The sequence below is a fragment of the Eumetopias jubatus genome, unplaced genomic scaffold (assembly GCF_037043125.1).
Source record: "Eumetopias jubatus isolate StellerSeaLion01/CBP00866 unplaced genomic scaffold, mEumJub1_p1.0 scaffold_8, whole genome shotgun sequence".
Lineage (NCBI taxonomy): Eukaryota > Metazoa > Chordata > Mammalia > Carnivora > Otariidae > Eumetopias > Eumetopias jubatus.
In genome coordinates this window covers 43,573,519-43,592,313 of record NW_028274814.1, presented here as the reverse complement: position 1 = coordinate 43,592,313, position 18,795 = coordinate 43,573,519, and the positions used below count along the sequence as shown (strand labels likewise).

The window sequence follows — 18,795 nt, the reverse complement described above, 5'->3', positions numbered from 1 at the left end:
AACAGAAGTAAGTGTTTAATAACAACTTTATGTGGCAAACGAAGGATCATCTTCAAAGTGGGGCTTGGTTGATGGTGGGTCAAGGATGTTTTGAAGAGATTTCCAGCTGTAGGTTGAAGGTTGGACTTGATCTCCAAGGTCCCTTCTGGTTTTGAGGGTCTACATACTAATTAATGATAAGAATAGGGGAGATCATTCCAAGGAAAAGGACACACAAGGTCAAAGAGTCTCCTGGCCACAGGTAAGTGTTGCCAAAACAAATGGTGGATTTTGGGTAGGGAGGGTTTGGATGAAGATCTGGTAGGTTAATGGTGAACCCTGAAGATCAGACAAGTTTGTGTTTCATATCAGGCCATTAGGAGCAATTGTAAAATCTTGGCCAGTGTTTCCCTTTAGGAAATAGGCAGCAAGTACAGAGATGAGGTGGTAAGACAAAGGAAGGAAGAAGAAACAGAGATGGACTCATTCAATTATTCTTTCATTCATCAAACACTTACTAAGCACATAAGGGGAGGACCAAGTTTGGAGACCAGGACAGAGTCAACAGTTCAGAATGATATTGGTTCAGTCAACAATTCAAATGATACTGACTCAGTCTTCTGTGGAGGAGGAAGCCTGAATCACACATGGGTGTTCCCAGCTGGGTTCCACAGAAACTCACTCCCAGAATTCTTTAGGCCATTTTGCTAAGCTATCAGTCATTTTGGAGATATGACTATTTTATTTCATATTTTATATAAGTGCAAAGACTACGTTTCTGAGTTCGGTTCCTTTCATTCCTTTTGTCCTGGAATATCCTCTTCACCCTGGAAGGGAGTATTTGCTCCCATGTACAAAGTCTGTGCTGCAGACTAAACTTTACCAAATATTACTCCATCTAGTAGTGTAGGCTAAGTGAGCGTTGGGGTAGGCTCTGGAGTCCAACCACCAGGCTTCTAGTCCCCAGACTGCATCAACTAGTTACATGACCCTGGGCTTGATGCATAAAGTCAGCCAGGCTCAATTTCCTCATCTAGAAAGTAGACTTGACGATAATAGCACCTACCTTATGGAATGGTTCTGAGAAGTAGGTCATGGATATAGAGTAGTTAAAAACCAGTGCTTGGTACATGTAAGCTCTCCATGAATACAAACTGCCACTGTTCTCATCAAGAGTCCAATCTCTTTCCCTTTAATCTAGGAATTGACTGAAAACAGTTTGAAGCCCAGGGTGCCTGGGTGGCTCAGTCGGTTAAGCATCTGACTCTTGGTTTCCACTCAGGTTGTGATGTCACGGTCGTGAGACGGAGCCCTGCATCAGTCTCCACGCTCAGCAGAGGGTCTGCTTGAGATTCCCTCTCTCTCCCCTTGCCCCTTCTGTCCCCACCCCCGCTCACTCGTACACATGCACTCTCTCTCTCTCAAGGAAGGAAGGAAGGAAGGCAAGAAAGAAAGAAAGAAAGAAAAAAAGAAAGGAAAGAAAGAAAGAAAGAAAAAAAGAAAGAAAGAAAGAAAGAAAGAAAGAAAGAAAGAAAGAAAGAAAAGAAACAAGAGAAAAGAAAGAAAAGAATGAATAAATAAAATCTTTAAAAAAACAACAACAGTCTGAAGCCCTCAGTGCAGCAAGCCTTGGAGTTTTTTCCCAACCCATGAGTGTAGCGTTGGGCAGTAATGTTGATAGATGGAGGGTACCAGACTCCAAAGCAAATCTAAGAATCCCACTCAGAAGCCTTAGATGTAAACACTTAAGGATGTTTGTCTTTTCAGAGAACTCTAAGCCCTTAGGGCTCTACTTGTCAAGTCTGGCATCTCAAATGGGCTCTTTTTGTCATCTGTTTATCTAAAACCTACAAGCTTTTGTTCCTCCAGTCATCTAAAAAATAATCACTATTGTCTTCCTGCTTCAGGAATTCAATTATCCCCCTTCAAGCCTTCCTCTAGCTTCTTGAATACAGCCCAAGTTTTGAGGCCCTTAATGTGGGTGACAAGACGAATTTCTTCTGTCATTCACATAATCATTAGAGGAAATCTCATTTTTCTTGGTCATGAGTTTACATCCTGTCAAACTTTAATAGAAAGTCGGGGTGCATTGTGCTTGCAAACGTAAATATTCATTCATTTGGAGTGAAGGCCAGATGACTTTGGAGGGCCAAGGACTATCTATCCCCACCCCCCAACCCCCGTTGTGTAGATGTGTCCACCAAGACCCGTGAGCATCACCCAGCGGATGGACATGCACGAGACAGGTCTGCTCAGAGACCAGGGTTGCAACACCATCCTAAAATTGCAGATTTGAAGGAGCATCCCAGAAATGGCATAGACCCTGTCTTCTCCTCCAAGATTCCTCTCTGACTTTGCATCAGCTCCAGCTGGGGAGAAACCTGCTCAGTATGATCCAGAACGTTTTTTATTCATGGCTCCTTACCTCACTGGTTTTACCTCTACTAAGAATTTTGCATTCCCACTCAAGCCCTCACCGTTCCTCCTTTTCTTCTTCTTCCTCTTCTTTGTTAATTTTTTTAATTAGTTAATTAATTTTTAAAAGAGTTTACTTATTTATTTGAGAGAGGGAGAGAATGAACAGGGGGAAGGGCAGAGGGAGAGGGAGAAGCAGACTCCCCGCTGACCAGGGAGCCTGACCTGGGGCTCGATCCCAGGACCCTGGGATCATGACCTGAGCAGAAGGCAGACACTTAACCAGCTGAGCCACCCAGGAGCCCCTATCTTCTTTTTTATTATTGTCTGTGTTCCCCATGCTATACTTTTCATCTCCATGGCTTATTTATTTTATAACCAGAATGCTTACCTCCTTTATGTGACTGCAGATGCATCCTAGCTTGTCCCCTGCTTCCTTTTCCCCCCTCTTTCCCATTTCCTTCTCACTTTTTAAAAATGGCTTTTCTAAAATGCAGTCCACAGCATGTTTTCTTTTCTACATACAATCCTTCAACATTACTGACTTCCCTTAAGTTAAAGTTCAAATGCCCTGCAGGGCATAGCTTGCAAGGTCAGCCAGGAGCTGGTTCTGCAAATATGCACCTGCTTATCTCCTGCTTCCAGGGCTGGATCTGTCTGTGCTGGTCTGTCCGCCTGCAGCAAGTTCTTGCTGAGTTGCTCAGGCTCAGACATGTCTCTTGGAAGCAGTTTTGGGTTCTTCCATGGACAGTTCTTCTTGTCTCCTACACCTGCTTTGGTAGAGGAAAAAATGTGAGTGTTTGAGGCCAGAGACCCTCTTATTCCTCCCTAGTCTCAACTGGCACAATTCCTGGAATGTAGTAAGACCCCAATAAAAAAGTTTCTTTTTTTTTTTAAGGATTTATTTATTTATTTGAGAGATAGAGAGAGAGAGCATGAACAGGAGGGGCAGAGGGAGAGGGAGAGAGAATCTCAAGCAGACTCCCCACTGAACATAGAGCCTGATGCGGGGCTGGATCTCATGAACCTGAGATCATGACCTGAGCCAAAACCAAGAATTGGAAGCTTAACTGACTACGCCACCCAGGCTCCCCTCAATAAAATGTTTCGTGAATGGATGGCACTTTAGCTTCCTTCCTTCAGTGACAGAGAAATAGAGGCCTTACTTCTTTCTATTCCATGATAGTTGGGCCAGCCTCCCTTTTCACTGTGGACATATTTAGATATATTTTTTATATGCAGCAATTTTCATCTCCCAAGACCAAAGTGAACCACGTTTATGATCATGGCTTCCCTCAGAGAAAAGTCCCTTCTGGCTTTAATTTGCTCCTTTGCCTTCAGGGACCAAGTCATTAGCGGAAGTGGACAGAGTAGAATGCTGTCCCTGAGATTCAGATTTAAGCTCAACTCCGATTTCATGTCCTCCCTCTGCACTGCCCCCATCCTGGCCATCCCCGAGGGCATTGCTGGGTCAGGACCTGTGCCAGGCACCAGGCCCGCAGAGGCAACAAGTGGAACTGAGGCCCTTCAGGACCTCAGGGGCTAGCGGCAGAGAGAGAGGGGCAGACAGGTACAAGCAAGGGCCCTATGGTCACAAAACAAAAATGAAACAAAACAAAATGCAGCTAACTCTGCTTTCTTCGGAGAGGCTAGGCCCTGAAAGCTTCCATTTGACTGAGCGGAGGTGTGTTATAGAAAATTGTCTGTTCTCTTCTTTGTTCCTGGCTATCATTGCCCGCTTAGCAAACTTCTTTGGGTTTTGGAACCCATGTACTGAGGCTGAACAAACTCTGGCCTGAAAAGAGGAACTCCCCTCCCAGCCGCCACCTCAGGCTTGTTTTGAGGCGTTGGATGAGGCCAGGAGGAGAATCCATCGCCGGGGAGACATTTCTCTGCTCCTCTGCCTGGAAACTCTGCTCCTGGGACCGTTCCTGTGTTTCCGACCACAGGGAGGGCTCCACCGCCCTCCAGGCCCCAAGCTGAGAAATTGCAGCATCGCTGTTCTTTCACTCTTCTGTCCAGGGAGTTTGATCTTGCCTCTGGAATATCTCTGGAAGCTGCTGCTTCTGTTCAGCCTCTGAACCTCTTGCACCTGGTGTTTTGCCTGGCACACCCTCAACACAGCCCTTTGCAACCACCACCATCTTGCTACTGCCCTGTTTATGCTTTCCAGCATTAGTGTTGGTCTTACCATCCTTTGTTCAAAGACTTCCAGGGTTCCCATATCTTTACCAAGCCCTCTGTGGGACATTCTTTCAATGTATTTAATCCTAGGCCCCTTTACACATCCTTGGTCTGGTCAAAATGGACCCTAACAGACAATTTCTCACCCATAGCCTCCATTTCACTCCTTTTGTGTCTGACCTTCCCTAGCCACCTTGCCCTGGGACTCCCTGGGCCTTCTCATTCTGGTGTCACCTCCTCCCCGAAGCCCCTCCCCTTCCCTTCCCTCCCTGCCCTTCCCCTCCCCTTCCTCCTCCCCCATGCCTCAGGATTTTAGCTTCCCCCACTCCCACCCCAGGATTTCAGACAAGCTGCCTCCTAAGAAAGCAATGCCTCTGATACCTCTTGGTAACTAACTTCCTGGGGGCAGGTTCCTGGAACCACAGGGCCTAACGCAGGCCCTACCACTGCACCAGCCCTGAAAACACACCAGAGAGCCCTGTGAAGGAGTGACTGAACACAGGAAGGTATCCCTTCTCTGGCTCCGCCTTTCTCTTATCTAGGCTGAAACATCTCGCTTCTAGCAAAGCTGCAGTCGGTTCTCCTGTGCTAATGGGCTGGTAATCCAATGGGTGGATTGCCAAGAATGAGGGTTATCCGTGTTTCTCTTTCTCTGCCCACCTCCCCCTTTCCTGTCTCCCCCTCCTCCCCTTTGCTTCTGCCTTCTCCCCTCCCCCAGCTCAGGCCTATTATGTACTCCTTTCCAGTGAGTAAGCCAAGGAAATAAGAGAAGACGTAATATGAACCCTTCCATGCTGCTCGTAGGTAGCAGCCCTGGGAAATAGCTTGCCAGGGGAAGAGAAGAGAAGTCCACAAATGTCAAAACCTTGTTGGAGGCGATAGTTTCTGCCATCCCTACGGACAAGTAAGGTTTTGTGGTAGTAATCGTATTACTGCTTCTGATTCCTCTGCACCTCTGTCTTCAAAGTGAAGCCCCTTTTCTCTTCAGATATCACCGTAGGGCAGAGCAAGGAATCTCTCTCCTTCCCGTCTTCACAGGGTGTCTGTCAGGTGAGAAGCGGGTGTGAATCCAGCTCTGCCTTTATCAAGAAGTGTGACCCTGAGCACGTCATATCATCTCTCCTTTTACTTCACTTTCCTCCTTGACATGACAGGAAATTAGACCAGATGACGATTTTTTCCTTGCAGAGATGTGACCCACGGGTCTGTGGTCAAAAGCAACTGTGGAATAGGTCACAAGTTAGGCACTACTACTGATCATATAGTTTAAAAATATAAGGTAAAGCAGAGTCAATGTTACCCTCACTTTCTCACATTTCTAGATTATTTTTGAGTGAGAGAGCAAGAGAAGTTTCAGCATGTGCAAAACCTGGCCGCCCCAATGAAAGTGAATGATACGCATAATCATTTTTCAGTGAGTGTCTTGACAAGAATAAAGAGTTGCAAACTGGACCAGGTAACCTCCTGGGACACTTCCAGTGCTGGCATCCCAGTTCCTACATCCAGCTAGACAACGCACCTTAAAGGCAAGAAGTGATGCGAGGTGCCTAAGGTCGCCCCACAGACCCATTAGTGGAACTGGGGCTAGAGCCCCTTTCCAGATCATTGCACAAGATACTTTCATCAGGATCCATGGGAACTTGGGCTTTCATGGAGGGATAGGGGTAGAGGGAGATTTCCTTCTTCCTTCCCAACAGGTTGGACCTCCTGATTCCAGAAAGATCCTTGTCTTGGGCTTTGAACAAAAATAAGAGCAGTGAAACCAAAGCTGCCCACTCCCTCTGGTGTGCCTGACATAGTGATCCCTGGCTCCGCTCTCAGCTGTCAGCTTCCTTCCCCATGATCCCCAGGACCACCCATGCAGACAGGAAGTGCATTGAACCCACTCTGAGCCTGTCAGTTAATGGTGAGGCAGGTCATCAGTTGAGGGAAGCAGCAGGGAGAGATGTATTATATTTACATGTTTCTAAATTGACCTGGAACCAGGGCTCAGGGCCCAGCAGGCATGGGGGAGGGGCCCTGAGGTGAAGGGGAAGCTGGGAGGAGGGGGTGGAGCTGGGAGTCAGCCTGTGGAGGTAGGGAGCTACCTCTGGGCAGCACCCGGTGGTGGAGATAGGCTGGCCCCAGACAAAGAGAAACCTGAGAGTGAGGGATTAAGCTGGAGAAACCTGTGAGGGGAGCAGCAAGCTTTCGAGGGAATCTCCAATATCAAACTCTTTTCCTGAAAAGCTTACTAAGAGGGACTTAGGGGGACTTCAAGGGTAGTCTCCTACCCCCACCGCTGAGGGGAGGAAAGACTGCTGGCCCAGGAGCAGGCCGTGACATTAATCATCACTGTCCTCAACCCCAAAATGAGGCTTCAAAGCTTTTTGGCCACAGGCCCCTCACAGCCCCATTGTGGAGTTTTCCTCAGGGCCTGATGGGAGGAAATTCTTCGGTTGCTTTAAGGGCTGCAAGCGAAGTTCTCTGACACTTAAGGCAGTTTGACTTTTACAGAGTGGAATTTGGCATGAGAATGTAGGCCTGAACTTAATTCTGGAAGTTCTAAAAGAATCTCTTGATCAAGTTTTATTACCATTTTATCAGATAAATAAGTGATACAATTGAACACCAGTGGCCTATGTTCATATTCACAAAATTGTAAAGGGAGCTTCTTGAGGGCAGGATTTGATGTCTTATTCATTCATAGCACCTAACCACAGGGCCTGGCATACAGCAGGTGCTTAATAAATGTTTGAAGAAGGAAGAAGAGGAATAAAGAATGAAAGAGGTAATCCTATAGAGGGGACCTTGAAGACAAAGTGACAATTGGACTCTATAGACATTGCTGTTCACCAGAGCACCCCAGACCCCCTGGCTGTGTTGATTTAGGTGGGACAGTCTACCCCTTGACTTCACCCAACAAGGGGCCAAGATGCCTTATTTTCAAGTGCTTATGATGAGGGAATGCTATCCTCTCAAAAGCAGATCTCCTACGGCAATACAAATTGGTAGACTTGTCCAGTCATCCGGGTAGTTCAGGCAAAATATCCCATGTAATAGTCAGCTACTGCTATGATAAAGCTTTATAACAGATAGGCCAAAGTCTCAGTGACTTGCAACTGAGACAGAGAATAAAGAGCAATGGAAAGAGCTGGCTCCAGACATTACTGTCTTCCCTTGGGTAATGATCAGGTAAAGGTAGCCACTTATTAAAGAAAGAGTAGAAAGGTTCAGATAGAGCAATGACTTAGGTGACATCAAAGATCCCTTCCATATTCCAATATCCTTTGGTCATGGATGGTGGGGACCACACTGGGTAATTTTCAAGTTTCCAACAGACCAGACCTATAAATCTAGTCCCAAAGGTGCCTTAGCTGTAAGTGATGAAATATTCCAGAGTATCTGTACAGTCATCAGCACTGAAGCCCGAATATTCTTTCATAGAACTCCAAGATTGTATGCTACAAGGCAGTGGCTCAATGAGCCAGGAAATTCCTTTCCCTGAGCCATCCTGTCTGTATAGACTGAGTCATCTCACTGGATAATCAAGCACCTGCCATCTTCTCCAAATGGCATTTAAACACAGTTCAGGCAGTATCCAGGGTCTCATCCCAGTATTTCTGGGAAGTAGGGTGAGTCACAGGTCATCTCTCTCTCTCTCTCTCTTGCTCACTTGTGAAGCATACATTGCTTGTCATTTTCTGTGCTAAGAGTCCCTCTCCCCATATGTACTTAAGAGAAAAGGCAAGAGTATATCTGGATACCATACCCTTGAATGTACTACAGAAGGCTCCTGACATGCAGGAGATGCCCAGTCAGTGCTTGTGAAATGAGTGGATGAGTAAAGGGAAGGCAGTCTTTAACATAAAAACTTACTGAGAACTACATCACTTTCCCATTTCTCTTCTTGCTGTTACAGCCAGGAAGCTCAGAGTACACTCGGTTGCTCAGCCATAGCCCCGGAATGGGTCCTTAGAGCTTGCATATTTGTTTCTCCTTCCTTCCTTTGTCATTTCCTTTTTTTTCTAAAATTCCATAAACCTAATTTTGTGTTCTTTTTGTTGACTTTTTCACAGCCCTTTGGGAAGATGAAGGGCAAAGGAATAAAGGAAACAAAGATTCTCAGTCATGATTTGTTGCTTGGGAACTTCTTTCTGATCATGCTTAGTTTCATTGCCCTTCCACCTCATGGACTGTGTTACTACAGCCCAAATGGGTAGATGGAGGATGGATGGGTGGGTGGGTTGATGGGAGGAAGGAATGAATAACTGGTCTTCACATTCCCATTTTGCAGGTGGATAAAGTAAATAAGAGTGAGTAAGCCAGGTCATTCATTTGTTAGCAATAAACATTTACTGGAAATTCACCAAGCTGTTCTCTGAAAATCAGAAATAAATCAGTAGATCTCACCAACTCAATTCTCTTTAGTTTTAAGAAGCTGAATTAGGGGGCTCCTGGGTGGCTCAGTTGGTTAAGCATCTGCCTTCAGCTCAGGTCATGATCCCAGGGTCCTGGTATCAAGCCCCACAACGGGCTTCCTGCTCAGCAGGGAGCCTGCTTCTCCCGCTCTCTCTCCCCCTGCTTGTGCTGTCTCTGTCTCTCTCTCAAATAAATAAATAAATCTTAAAAAAAAAAAAAAGAAGCTGAACTAGGTCCACTGATACAAGTTTTTTTGAGGTGGCACAAATGTAGGCCAGACAGGAGCAATGACACAGAAAATGGCAAGGACAGCTCCAGTGCACCAGCCATAGAAGACATGGGAGTGAAGATGCTTTGGAGAGTGAAAATTCAGTACAGATCGCCAGTTCATTGTCTGACAGGAAGATTAGAAATCAGATTGGAGAAGATCCAATAAAGGAAACCTAAGAGACATGAGAGCAGCTAGGGAGAGGGATGGACACTATTGCATCAGGGCCAAATATTTACCTTTTTGTGTGGTGAAAGGACATTGAATTTGGTTGGCATCAGAAGCTGTCTTTGTTTCCCAGCTTCATCAGTTGCTCGGTCTATGGCCCTGGGAAAATTATTTCACCTCTCTGAGACTCAGCTTTCTTACTGGAAAAATGGAAATAGTAATACTTGACATTGAAGATTGTTTTTATGAACCAGAAAGCATGCTGCCTACACAGGGTGGATGTATAGGAAATGTTGGTTGAAGCTCCATGAAGTCTGAGCGCTGGAGTTTTGTTTAGAGGCTACGGAAGGGGATCAATGTGCAGATTTTTCCAGAAGAGCACAGTGTCCAGGCCTTTAAGTTCCCCGTGGCTGAGAGCCACATTCTCCTGCCCTTTGTGTGGTCATCAGCAGGGTTCATCCCAGAAGGCTCCCATGGCGCTAGCCTCTTTTCCCAAGGTAGAGAAGAGGGCTGCTTATGGACTGGTCTACATCCTACCATCAACCTGTGTTCTGCTGTTAAAACTAGACTCTCAATTGTCAAGTAGTAGGACTCTCAAAAGTCACTGGACCTTCTTTGTCCATCTGAAGAAACTAGTATTTCACAGTTCATGTGGCAGTGAGGAAAAAGTGGGGACTGGGTCTCCCTTAATCACAAAGAATTGAAGAGAATATGCCTTGCCGATCTGTCCCAATGTTGCATTGATTTGTATGCAGTAAACTCTTAATATTTAAACTGTTCCCTCAAGCCTGTTCCTTCCTGTTATGATTTTCAGAGTTTCTGAATTGAGCCCGATCCATTGTATAAACCCCAAGTCACTCCGTACATATTGAAGAGGAATTCCACTTACTATCTTTATTTCCTAAGTAGTTTGTTTGGAAATTTGGATCAGTGTTTTCAGGACAGATCTTAACTACCAACCCTATAGCCAACCGTCAAATGCCTCCTTTACTTTGTTCTTCAAGTCAAGCCCAATGGTTGTGAAGCCTTGTGGGTCTGCTGGTGAACCTGAATTATTCCTGTCCCGGTGCTCTGTGAATGCTGCCATTAGAGTTCTAACTCTGTGACACCAGCAGGGTTTGTTTACATGTCCACCTTCTCCACTGTGTACTAGGAGCTCTTGGGAGGATGACACAGTAATCTGTTCATCTTTGTTTCCTGGCAGTAGACATGGTGCCCAGCATATAGAATATGCTCAATAAATGATAGTTGGATGGATGAATGAATGGTGAATGGTGGACACTGAGAACCTTCTTATATTCTTTCAGGGCTTTTAACTGTTTTCCTAAGCAGTAGAGGCCCATGCTCATGCCCTCATTATCTCTTCCTGTTTATTGATCAACTGACACTTGCTATTCCTTTTTACACCAGATACTCTCAGTGCTGAGCCCAGTTGGCTTCCCTTGCCCTCAGGGGAAGGGCATCACCGGGCACAGCCTTGAAATATGGGCTGATGAAATAAACAGCGATGACCTTCCCTTGCTGTATTTTCACATAAGCATTTATATTAATGGACTGTTTCTAGCTGAATCTTTTCAGCAACTGCTTCCTGAGTGAGAAGACAAACTCACACCAATGTGTCCCTTAATAATTTCCTTGTATTGTTGTTAGTGGTTCAAGAAAGGGAGGATTCTTAAGCCCCCAGTTTTTAATCCCCTTAAGAAGACTGTGTTGCTTTCACTAAGCTATAGAAAGTTAAGGGAAAAAAATACTGTAATGATTTTCATTAGATTTAGACTCTCCCGACTGACTGGTTTTATACTCACTTTCTTCCAAGTCATGCAAGTTACAGCACTGAGAACTGCCGTGTGGAGGTGTCAGCATTTCATGTCCCATCTTTCCTCACCATCACTAAGTACAATGATTTCCCTTCACACCGTTGAGTCAGCCTCTTTTTGTATCTGTTTTGTATTTACAGCTGGTGAAAAAAATAAGCTTGTATTTATGAACCAACTAACCTCTGGACACCTGCTGTAGGATAGGCACCACACAAAATTGTGAGGACTCAGAAAAGAATCCGATATGTCCATGGTCCCAGGGATTCTCCATCTAGGGAGCAAATCAAATAGACCAGTAGAGCGACATGTGCAAGGCATGATGGGAGTGAGGTGGAGAGATGCCCATGGCACTCACTTCTGCCTGGGCGAGGTGGTGGGACTGAGGCTCTTCATAGACAAGGTTAGGTTTGAGTTGGACCTGAAATACGGATTGTAATTCATTCAGCACACAAGAAGAGAAGGAAAATTAGAGCAGCACAGATAGCAGTGGTATGTATGAAGGCTCAGAAATATGGAAAATGTGGTGAGTTTGAAGAGGTACAAATGGCTTTTGAAATGGTTGGAAAGCAAGCAGAGTTGGTCTCCAAGCTTACCAGCTAAATATTAGCCCTGAGCTCAGAGCATGGGTGGGGAGGACAGGTGTCTGGAAAAATAAATTAGGGTTAGATCACAAAGGGTCTTGTATGTCATGACAAGGATCTGGGCTAAAGAGAGAGAGAGTGTGTGTGTGTGTGTGGGGGGGTGTGCATGCGCGGTGTGTGCATGTGCACTTATGCATGTATGTGTGTGGGCACATGAGCCCATGTGTGATGGGAGTGTGGCTTCACTGAAGAATTTTAAATTAATGAATAAAAACTGTGTTCGATCAAGAGCTTTTCCACCAATACTGGCCAGTCTTTTCTACCTAATGCACTATTTTTCATCTTTAAGCAGATTGTCCTGGAATGTCCTTGCGCTGGAAGCCATCTTGTTTAGTTTAATCCACTCCTCCTTGTTATTTTAACCTAAGCCCAGGTAACGAAGGCCAAGATTTTAATTGTCTCCAGTGTCAGGCAGTACGGGGCAGGTGTTGATTTTAGAAGGTCCTGGAGAGTGAGGGGAGAAAAGCAATGGAGTTTGTGCCTCCGAGTGTTTCCAGTCTTTGTGCTTCCAGCTCAGCATTTCTGGAGCACTTTACAGCAGGCTTTGTAAAGATTTAGTTGAAAATCAACTTATGGATTCCTTCCTAATTGGCTTGGCCAGGTTTAATCTGTTATTGGTCAAGCCAAGCTGGCTTCTATTATGCAGTGCACTGGGGGTTCTCAGCGACGTTCTTATCCTAATGGAGGCTGGCTGTTTTTAGAAGCAAATCGTGGTGTTGATGAAGGCCGGTATCATTGTGTCCTCTGAAGTGAACCCAGAAGGACACCCATCTGATACAGCATTTAGGTCTTTGACTAAAAAGAAAAAGTCTTGGATTTGGCATGTGTATGCTAGAGGGTTAGAGTTTTATAACTTTTTTCTCCACAAGATAAAACAAAGCTTCCTATTTGTTTCTGCCTCTTTGGGCTGATTCCTGGAAATGTGCAGTGTACCCCCTCTAAGCCGGAAGCACTTGCAGCTTAGAACATCTGCAGAGAGGGGCTCCTGGTGGCCTCCGGTACCCTGAGGAATACTGGAACAGGGACGGGGGTGTCCTGTCACTGCAGACCTGGAACCACTGGCCTTTGCTGAGTCCACCCCCTTGAGGTCATCCAGTGCTGGACACACAGACTTACATGACAAGGAGAAAAATAAGAACTGTGTCATGGCCTTGGGGTAATTCAGGCACACCCTGAGCATTTAGCCACCATTGAAAGTCGTTTATGTAGACCCAAGAGAGACCAAAGGGAGCCTGTGGGTCTGGAGAGTTTATGAAGGTAAAAAAGCAAACCATCAGGGCAACCCCAGGGAGAGGGCTCATCTCTGTCCCTGGAGATCACGTGAAGGAAAGGAGAGTGAGTGCACAGTCCTGTTTTCCTATTTCCTGGAAGACCCTTGGCGTCTGGGTGCCATTTGCACAAGTATGGTGAGGGCATTCTGTCTACATTTACAGGGTAACCTGCCCCTTCCTCCCCTTACCAGTCTCCTTGCGAGGCCCTTGTTGGGGCTTTGGAGAGTTTGCATGGTTTTGCTTGAGGAAGTCACTGACAAGAAGAAGAACACTTGCCCTGTAAAACTGAGCTCATTAGAATCAAGAAGACCAACTTAGAAGGCCATAAGTAAAGACACGTTCATATATATGCTTAAACACAGACATGCAGTTTACAGGTTTTAGAAAACTAGTCTAACATCTGTTTTGCTTTCCTTGTTAATTCCATCCCCTCAACCCCTCTGCCCCCACCCCTACCCCGGACTCTAAAGTGAATTCCTCAGCAAATCCTGGCTTAAAAGATGCCTTAGACCCTGCATTTTGAACTGGCTCCCAGAACTTGTTTTTGAAGATTTCTCCTCCCCCTCCCCACTGTCCCAACCCCTTCAGCCAGCCAGCTTGGCAGGCTTCATTCCAAGGTCCCAACCGGGACAAATCTGCGTCTTCTGGTACATTTTGCCACCAACTGACACCTGCCGGTCTCCTGGGGCCAGCTGAGAATCCACTGGGCATCAAGGACCATGGCAGAGACAGACTTGCATCAGCAAGAGCAATAACCCACAACTGTGGGCCCAAGCAAACTGCCAAATCAAAAGCAGTTCCATGCATGTTCTCTTTCTCAAAACTGCTGTGGTTAGGCATATCCCTCCGTGAACATTTTCTATTTTATTACTACTTTTTTAGTTTAGATCCTGGGTTTTCATTCTTTATTTGAATATCCTAGAATCTTGAAGTTTGTCCAAGAAAATGAGAATCACAGTATCATTACAAATCAGACCTCAAGAGGAATTTAAACCTGTCTCTTCAGAACTTATCAATGAGGATGCTGAAGCCCACTGAAGCAGAGAGAATTACCCAAGGACATATAGCTAGTGAGAAACATATCCAGGGCTAGAGGTCAGGCCTCCTGACTCTCATTCAGTGCTTATACCTTCAATTTGTGTCTGTTTAACATATCCGTATGCAGTATACATTGCAGCCACTTGTAAGTGTTGATATTTATCCCAATAAGGGGATGAATAACAGATAACATTATTGAACAATTATTAAGTGGCAGAAATTGTTCTAAGCACTTGATTTGTGCAATATCACTTACCCTTGTGACAACCTAGATGGGCGTTGTCATCCTCGATTTGCAGTCAAAGTAACCAAGACCCAGAGAAGTTAAATAACTTGCCCTTGGTATGTAGGGGGTTCCTATTAGACTGTGGCTTTCTTGGGACTCAGGACTGTGGTCGCTGAACCCCTAGGGATGGATGGAGCCCGTGCCTGTCTAGTGGAAAAGAGGTGTGAGCACACAGTGAGGGCTGTAACAGAGGCAGGCACCAAGGTGGGGCGAGGGTAGAGCAGGAGGAAGATGGCAAGGAGATGGCATTTGAATGGTCTTGGGGATGCATAGATATTGTTAGCTGGAGAGCGGGTGCACAGGCGAGTGGGGGCACCTGCTGCCTTCAGGGAAGATCCCGAGGGGGAGAAACCCAGTGCCAGAAGGCAGAAGCTCAATGGCTGTGAGGGAGATGTGGAGAGATGGGGCTAGAGAGGTAGGTGGGGAGCAGACCGTGAAGTACTTGCCTCCCAAGATAAGGAATTTGGCCTATAGCCAAGAAACAGAGGGGAGCCCACAGCCATTTTTATGATAGGTAAGTGACAGGATCAGACTATTGGGGGTTTTGAGGGAAGAGACTATAGAGGCCTGGGCAGACTGGTGACAGAGGAAGCAGTTAGGGGGTCATGCAGTTGCCCAGGCTGAAGTGATGAGGGGCTGGACACCGTACAGCCATCTGACTGGCTCAGGCTTCCTCCCCTCCTTTGCTCACACTGCTTCCTTGGCTTGGAATGCTCTCTTCAGTCCAGGCCCGTCTTTCAAGACCAAGCTCAGGTGTTTGATCTGGAGGCTCTCCTCAGTCCCCACCCTGAATAGGCTTGTGTTCCCCCTCCTCTGGGTCTCCGCTACCTCTGGTACATTCCTCGTTCTCTCTTGGCATGCAGAAAATCTCGGTGCACATCTTTGTGTACATTTCTCTCTTCTGCTTTACACCCAGCTCCCTGAAAGCAGGACCAGACCTTTGCCTCCTGAAATGCTTGGCAAGGTGCCTGACATTCAGTGAGCTCTCAATAAATGTGTGATGAATGAATAAACTTTCTAAATAAAGGCAGTGACTATGGATATGGAAAGAAGAGGCCAAATTTGGGAGGTGATTTTTTTTTGTTTTGTTTTGTTTTGTTTTGTTTTGTTACATCAGGGGTTGGCAAACTATGGCCCACGGGCCAAATCCAGCCCACTTTATGTACTGCTTTTGTGAATAAAGTTTTATTGGAACATAGCCAAGCTCCTCTGTCCACGTGTTGTCTCTAGATGCTTTCACTCTACAATGGCAGAGTTAAGTCATTGTGACAAGACTGTGTGGCCTGCAAATGCAAAAATATTTACTATCTACTCACTTACTGAGAAAGATTGTCAACCTGTGAGTTAGAGGACCGGGATTAGTGACTGGAGATAAAGAGTGATGGAAAGGAGAGAGTCAAGACTTTTCCTTTTCTCACATCTCCTAACACAGAGCTTTGCTCTGGGGTGATTGCCTTGGCCTGTGGGCCTGCAGGCACTGAGAGAGAAAGACCCACGACTGTGGGGCAGGAGGAAAAAGGATCCTAGGAGACCAAGGGTGGGAAAGAGACCCCATAAGAAAGGACAAGGGGCCATAGCTGCAAGGCGAAGTTTACCTAGATCCTGCTTCTTCCTGGTGAAGCTTCCCACGCTCTTCTCTCTCTTAGTCATCCAGTTTGGCTTTGTCACCCTCTTTGTGGCCTCCTTTCCTCTGGCACCTGTGTTCGCCCTCCTCAACAATGTCATTGAAGTACGGCTGGATGCAAAGAAGTTTGTGACCGAGCTGAGACGGCCAGATGCCGTGAGAACCAAAGATATTGGTATGTCCCCTTCTTAGAGATCATGGCAGGCCCTCCACCTCCGTTGGTCCCCTCGGGCTCCCTGCCACGACCTGCCACCACCGTCATACTCTGGATTCAGGAGGGCTGGGGGAAGCTCTTGCCTCTTTGTCCCTTGGAGCTCCTCATCCTCATATCTTTGGGCTCTGGGAGGCCTTTGTCCACACCCACTTGTCCAAACCCACCCTGGTTTCCAGACAGGGTGGCACCTAAGCCTTTCTAGGCAAGCCCGTTCCTGGGGGGCCCTGCAAACCTCCACTGATGCCTTGCCCGCGGAGCATCACCCTGGGCTGCAGCCTTGTCAGTCACCAGGCCAAGGGTGGGAGTGAGCCAGACGCCCTGCTTTCTGTCTTACAGGGATTTGGTTTGACATTCTCTCTGGGATCGGCAAGTTCTCCGTTATCAGCAATGTAAGTGTTCCATCTGTGACACCCTAGCTGTATGGGAAAGGAGCTGCACAGTGGGCCTCCAGAGGAGCTTAGGTCTTCAAAGCAGGGTACCAGCCCTTGTTACCTCCCAGCCTTTTCGTTTTGGAGCTTTGTTCAAGGCAGCTCCCTGGTTAATAGTGCGTACATGCCTTCTAACTCATCAGGCTGTGGCCAGGGCTCTGTGACTTTCTCGTTAATTTCACGACACGAAGGAAAGATAATTATCCACCGGAATGCATACCTTGGCCTTAAGAGTCAAAATCTGATCTCTCCTCAGAGCCAAGAATAATGAGGAAAGAATTCCGCCTATCTATCCATCTCTTTCCTTTCTTTTTCTACTCCCGAGCTAAACAATACCTGGACCGTTGCCCGGGCCATGGTTCCTAATTATGGTTCCTCTAAGCTGTCAATGTGAAGTCGTAATTATTCCCAGGGACTCTGGCACGTGTAGGTTAAGATAGGACATCCAAGAAGAGGGGTCCTACCTGTTGTGACCTCCTTAACTGCCTTGCCAGACACGTCCACGTTTCTGAGGAAATCTTGCTGGGCCCAAACCAATGGCAGCTTTGGCTTCTGCTTCCTGTGTGGATGGTGGCCGGGTAGGGCCTTTTGTTGGAGGAAAGTCCTGCTGGCCTGGTGCATACCAAGAAAGCCACCACCCATTTTCCCCCGGGAGAAAAACTTTGGTTCTGGCTGTGACTTGGTTGCCTATTAAGGCATTTTATAATGACTAGAGAGGCATGAGGAGAAGCAGAGAGAATCAGCCCACTGCATTTTGAATGCTCGGTGTAGGAAGTGCACATCTTAAGGCTGACAAATAAGGTGCAATTTGGAAACTAGATCAGTAGATATTTTAGAGTTGTGTTACCTAGAAAAGAGGCCTTGCATACTAGGCACTTTCCATCATACAACAGAATGACAAGAAATCTTACCTCCCTGGCCTAAGACTTCTTTATCTGTAAGAATGGGAGAGCATAAGATTACCCTCCAAAAAGGATCATTCTGGAAATTAACTGGGAAGATGAAAGGACCTATAGCAAGTGCTCAGTAAGTTACTCATTCTCAAATATGGTTATGGCCATCCACACTCATATATACATTTAGAAAACAATGCCTAAACTACATTTTTTTTTAAAAGGGCTTTAACTGTTGGTGCAGAATACAGTATAAACACCTGCCAGAAAGATTTCAGATTTTCTTTGCAGAAAGTACCTCCATGTTCAAACATGCAATCATTCACTCGTTGTTTGGTTTGCTCCATAGACATTTATAGAACACTTAAATATGTCAGACAGTGCGTTGGGTACGTGTCGTGGGATCAGGCAAGGCCCACTCCTTCCCCCTCTGGGTCTCCGTGTTCCTATGTCAAATGGATGAAAGAACAACTTCCATTACATGCTGTGCTAAAAAGTGTTGAGAGACAATCGTCAAATGGAGGGAACTATGGCACCATATCCCTGGGATTCCTGGTTCTCTGGTGTCCCCCAGAGACAGAGGTTCATGGTCATCCAATGTCCTTCCATATCACCTGAAAGTGGCCCTCTTATCATGATCAGTAATTTTCTCAGAAAATCTTCCACTCTGCCTTGGCTTGGCCAACACCAGTGTCAACTCAAATATCTCAGAGGTGCTCATTCCCTCCAGAACCCAACAATCCACACTGGCTTAGCATCCTTAGCAACCAGCCACTGTCTAGTGGGTTCACTTACACATACCAAAGGTGGAAAAGCTGCATGAGCTCAGAGTAAGGACTTCTCTAGCAGAGCAATGCCTCTGGATGGGGAGCCCAAGGGGGACCAGTCTCTCAGCCAGAGGGAGCCTGCCCCACCTGGACAGCCTCCATCCTGACCGCCCCTCAAGCACCTGTGCTTCTGTACTTCAGGCTTTTGTCATTGCTGTCACCTCCGACTTTATCCCCCGCCTTGTGTACCAGTACGCCTATAGTCACAACGGGACCCTGCACGGCTTTGTCAACCACACCCTCTCCTTTTTCAACGTCAGCCAGCTGAAGGAAGGAACGCAGCCAGAAAACTCACAGTTTGACCAAGAGGTTCAATTCTGCAGGTAAAGTAATTGGGAGGA

The 18,795-nt window shown here is 46.4% G+C and overlaps 1 protein-coding gene across 1 annotated transcript in view; it reads left to right on the top strand.

The window, feature by feature from the left end:
* The window catches only part of ANO2 (anoctamin 2), a 344,241-nt gene that overhangs the window by 313,665 nt on the left and 11,781 nt on the right, over nt 1–18,795 (top strand). The window contains exons 22-24 of the mRNA XM_088025695.1: nt 16,115–16,267; nt 16,643–16,695; nt 18,596–18,777. Coding sequence (XP_087881821.1) covers nt 16,115–16,267; nt 16,643–16,695; nt 18,596–18,777 — 388 coding nt within the window. The remainder of the gene's footprint in view (nt 1–16,114; nt 16,268–16,642; nt 16,696–18,595; nt 18,778–18,795) is intronic.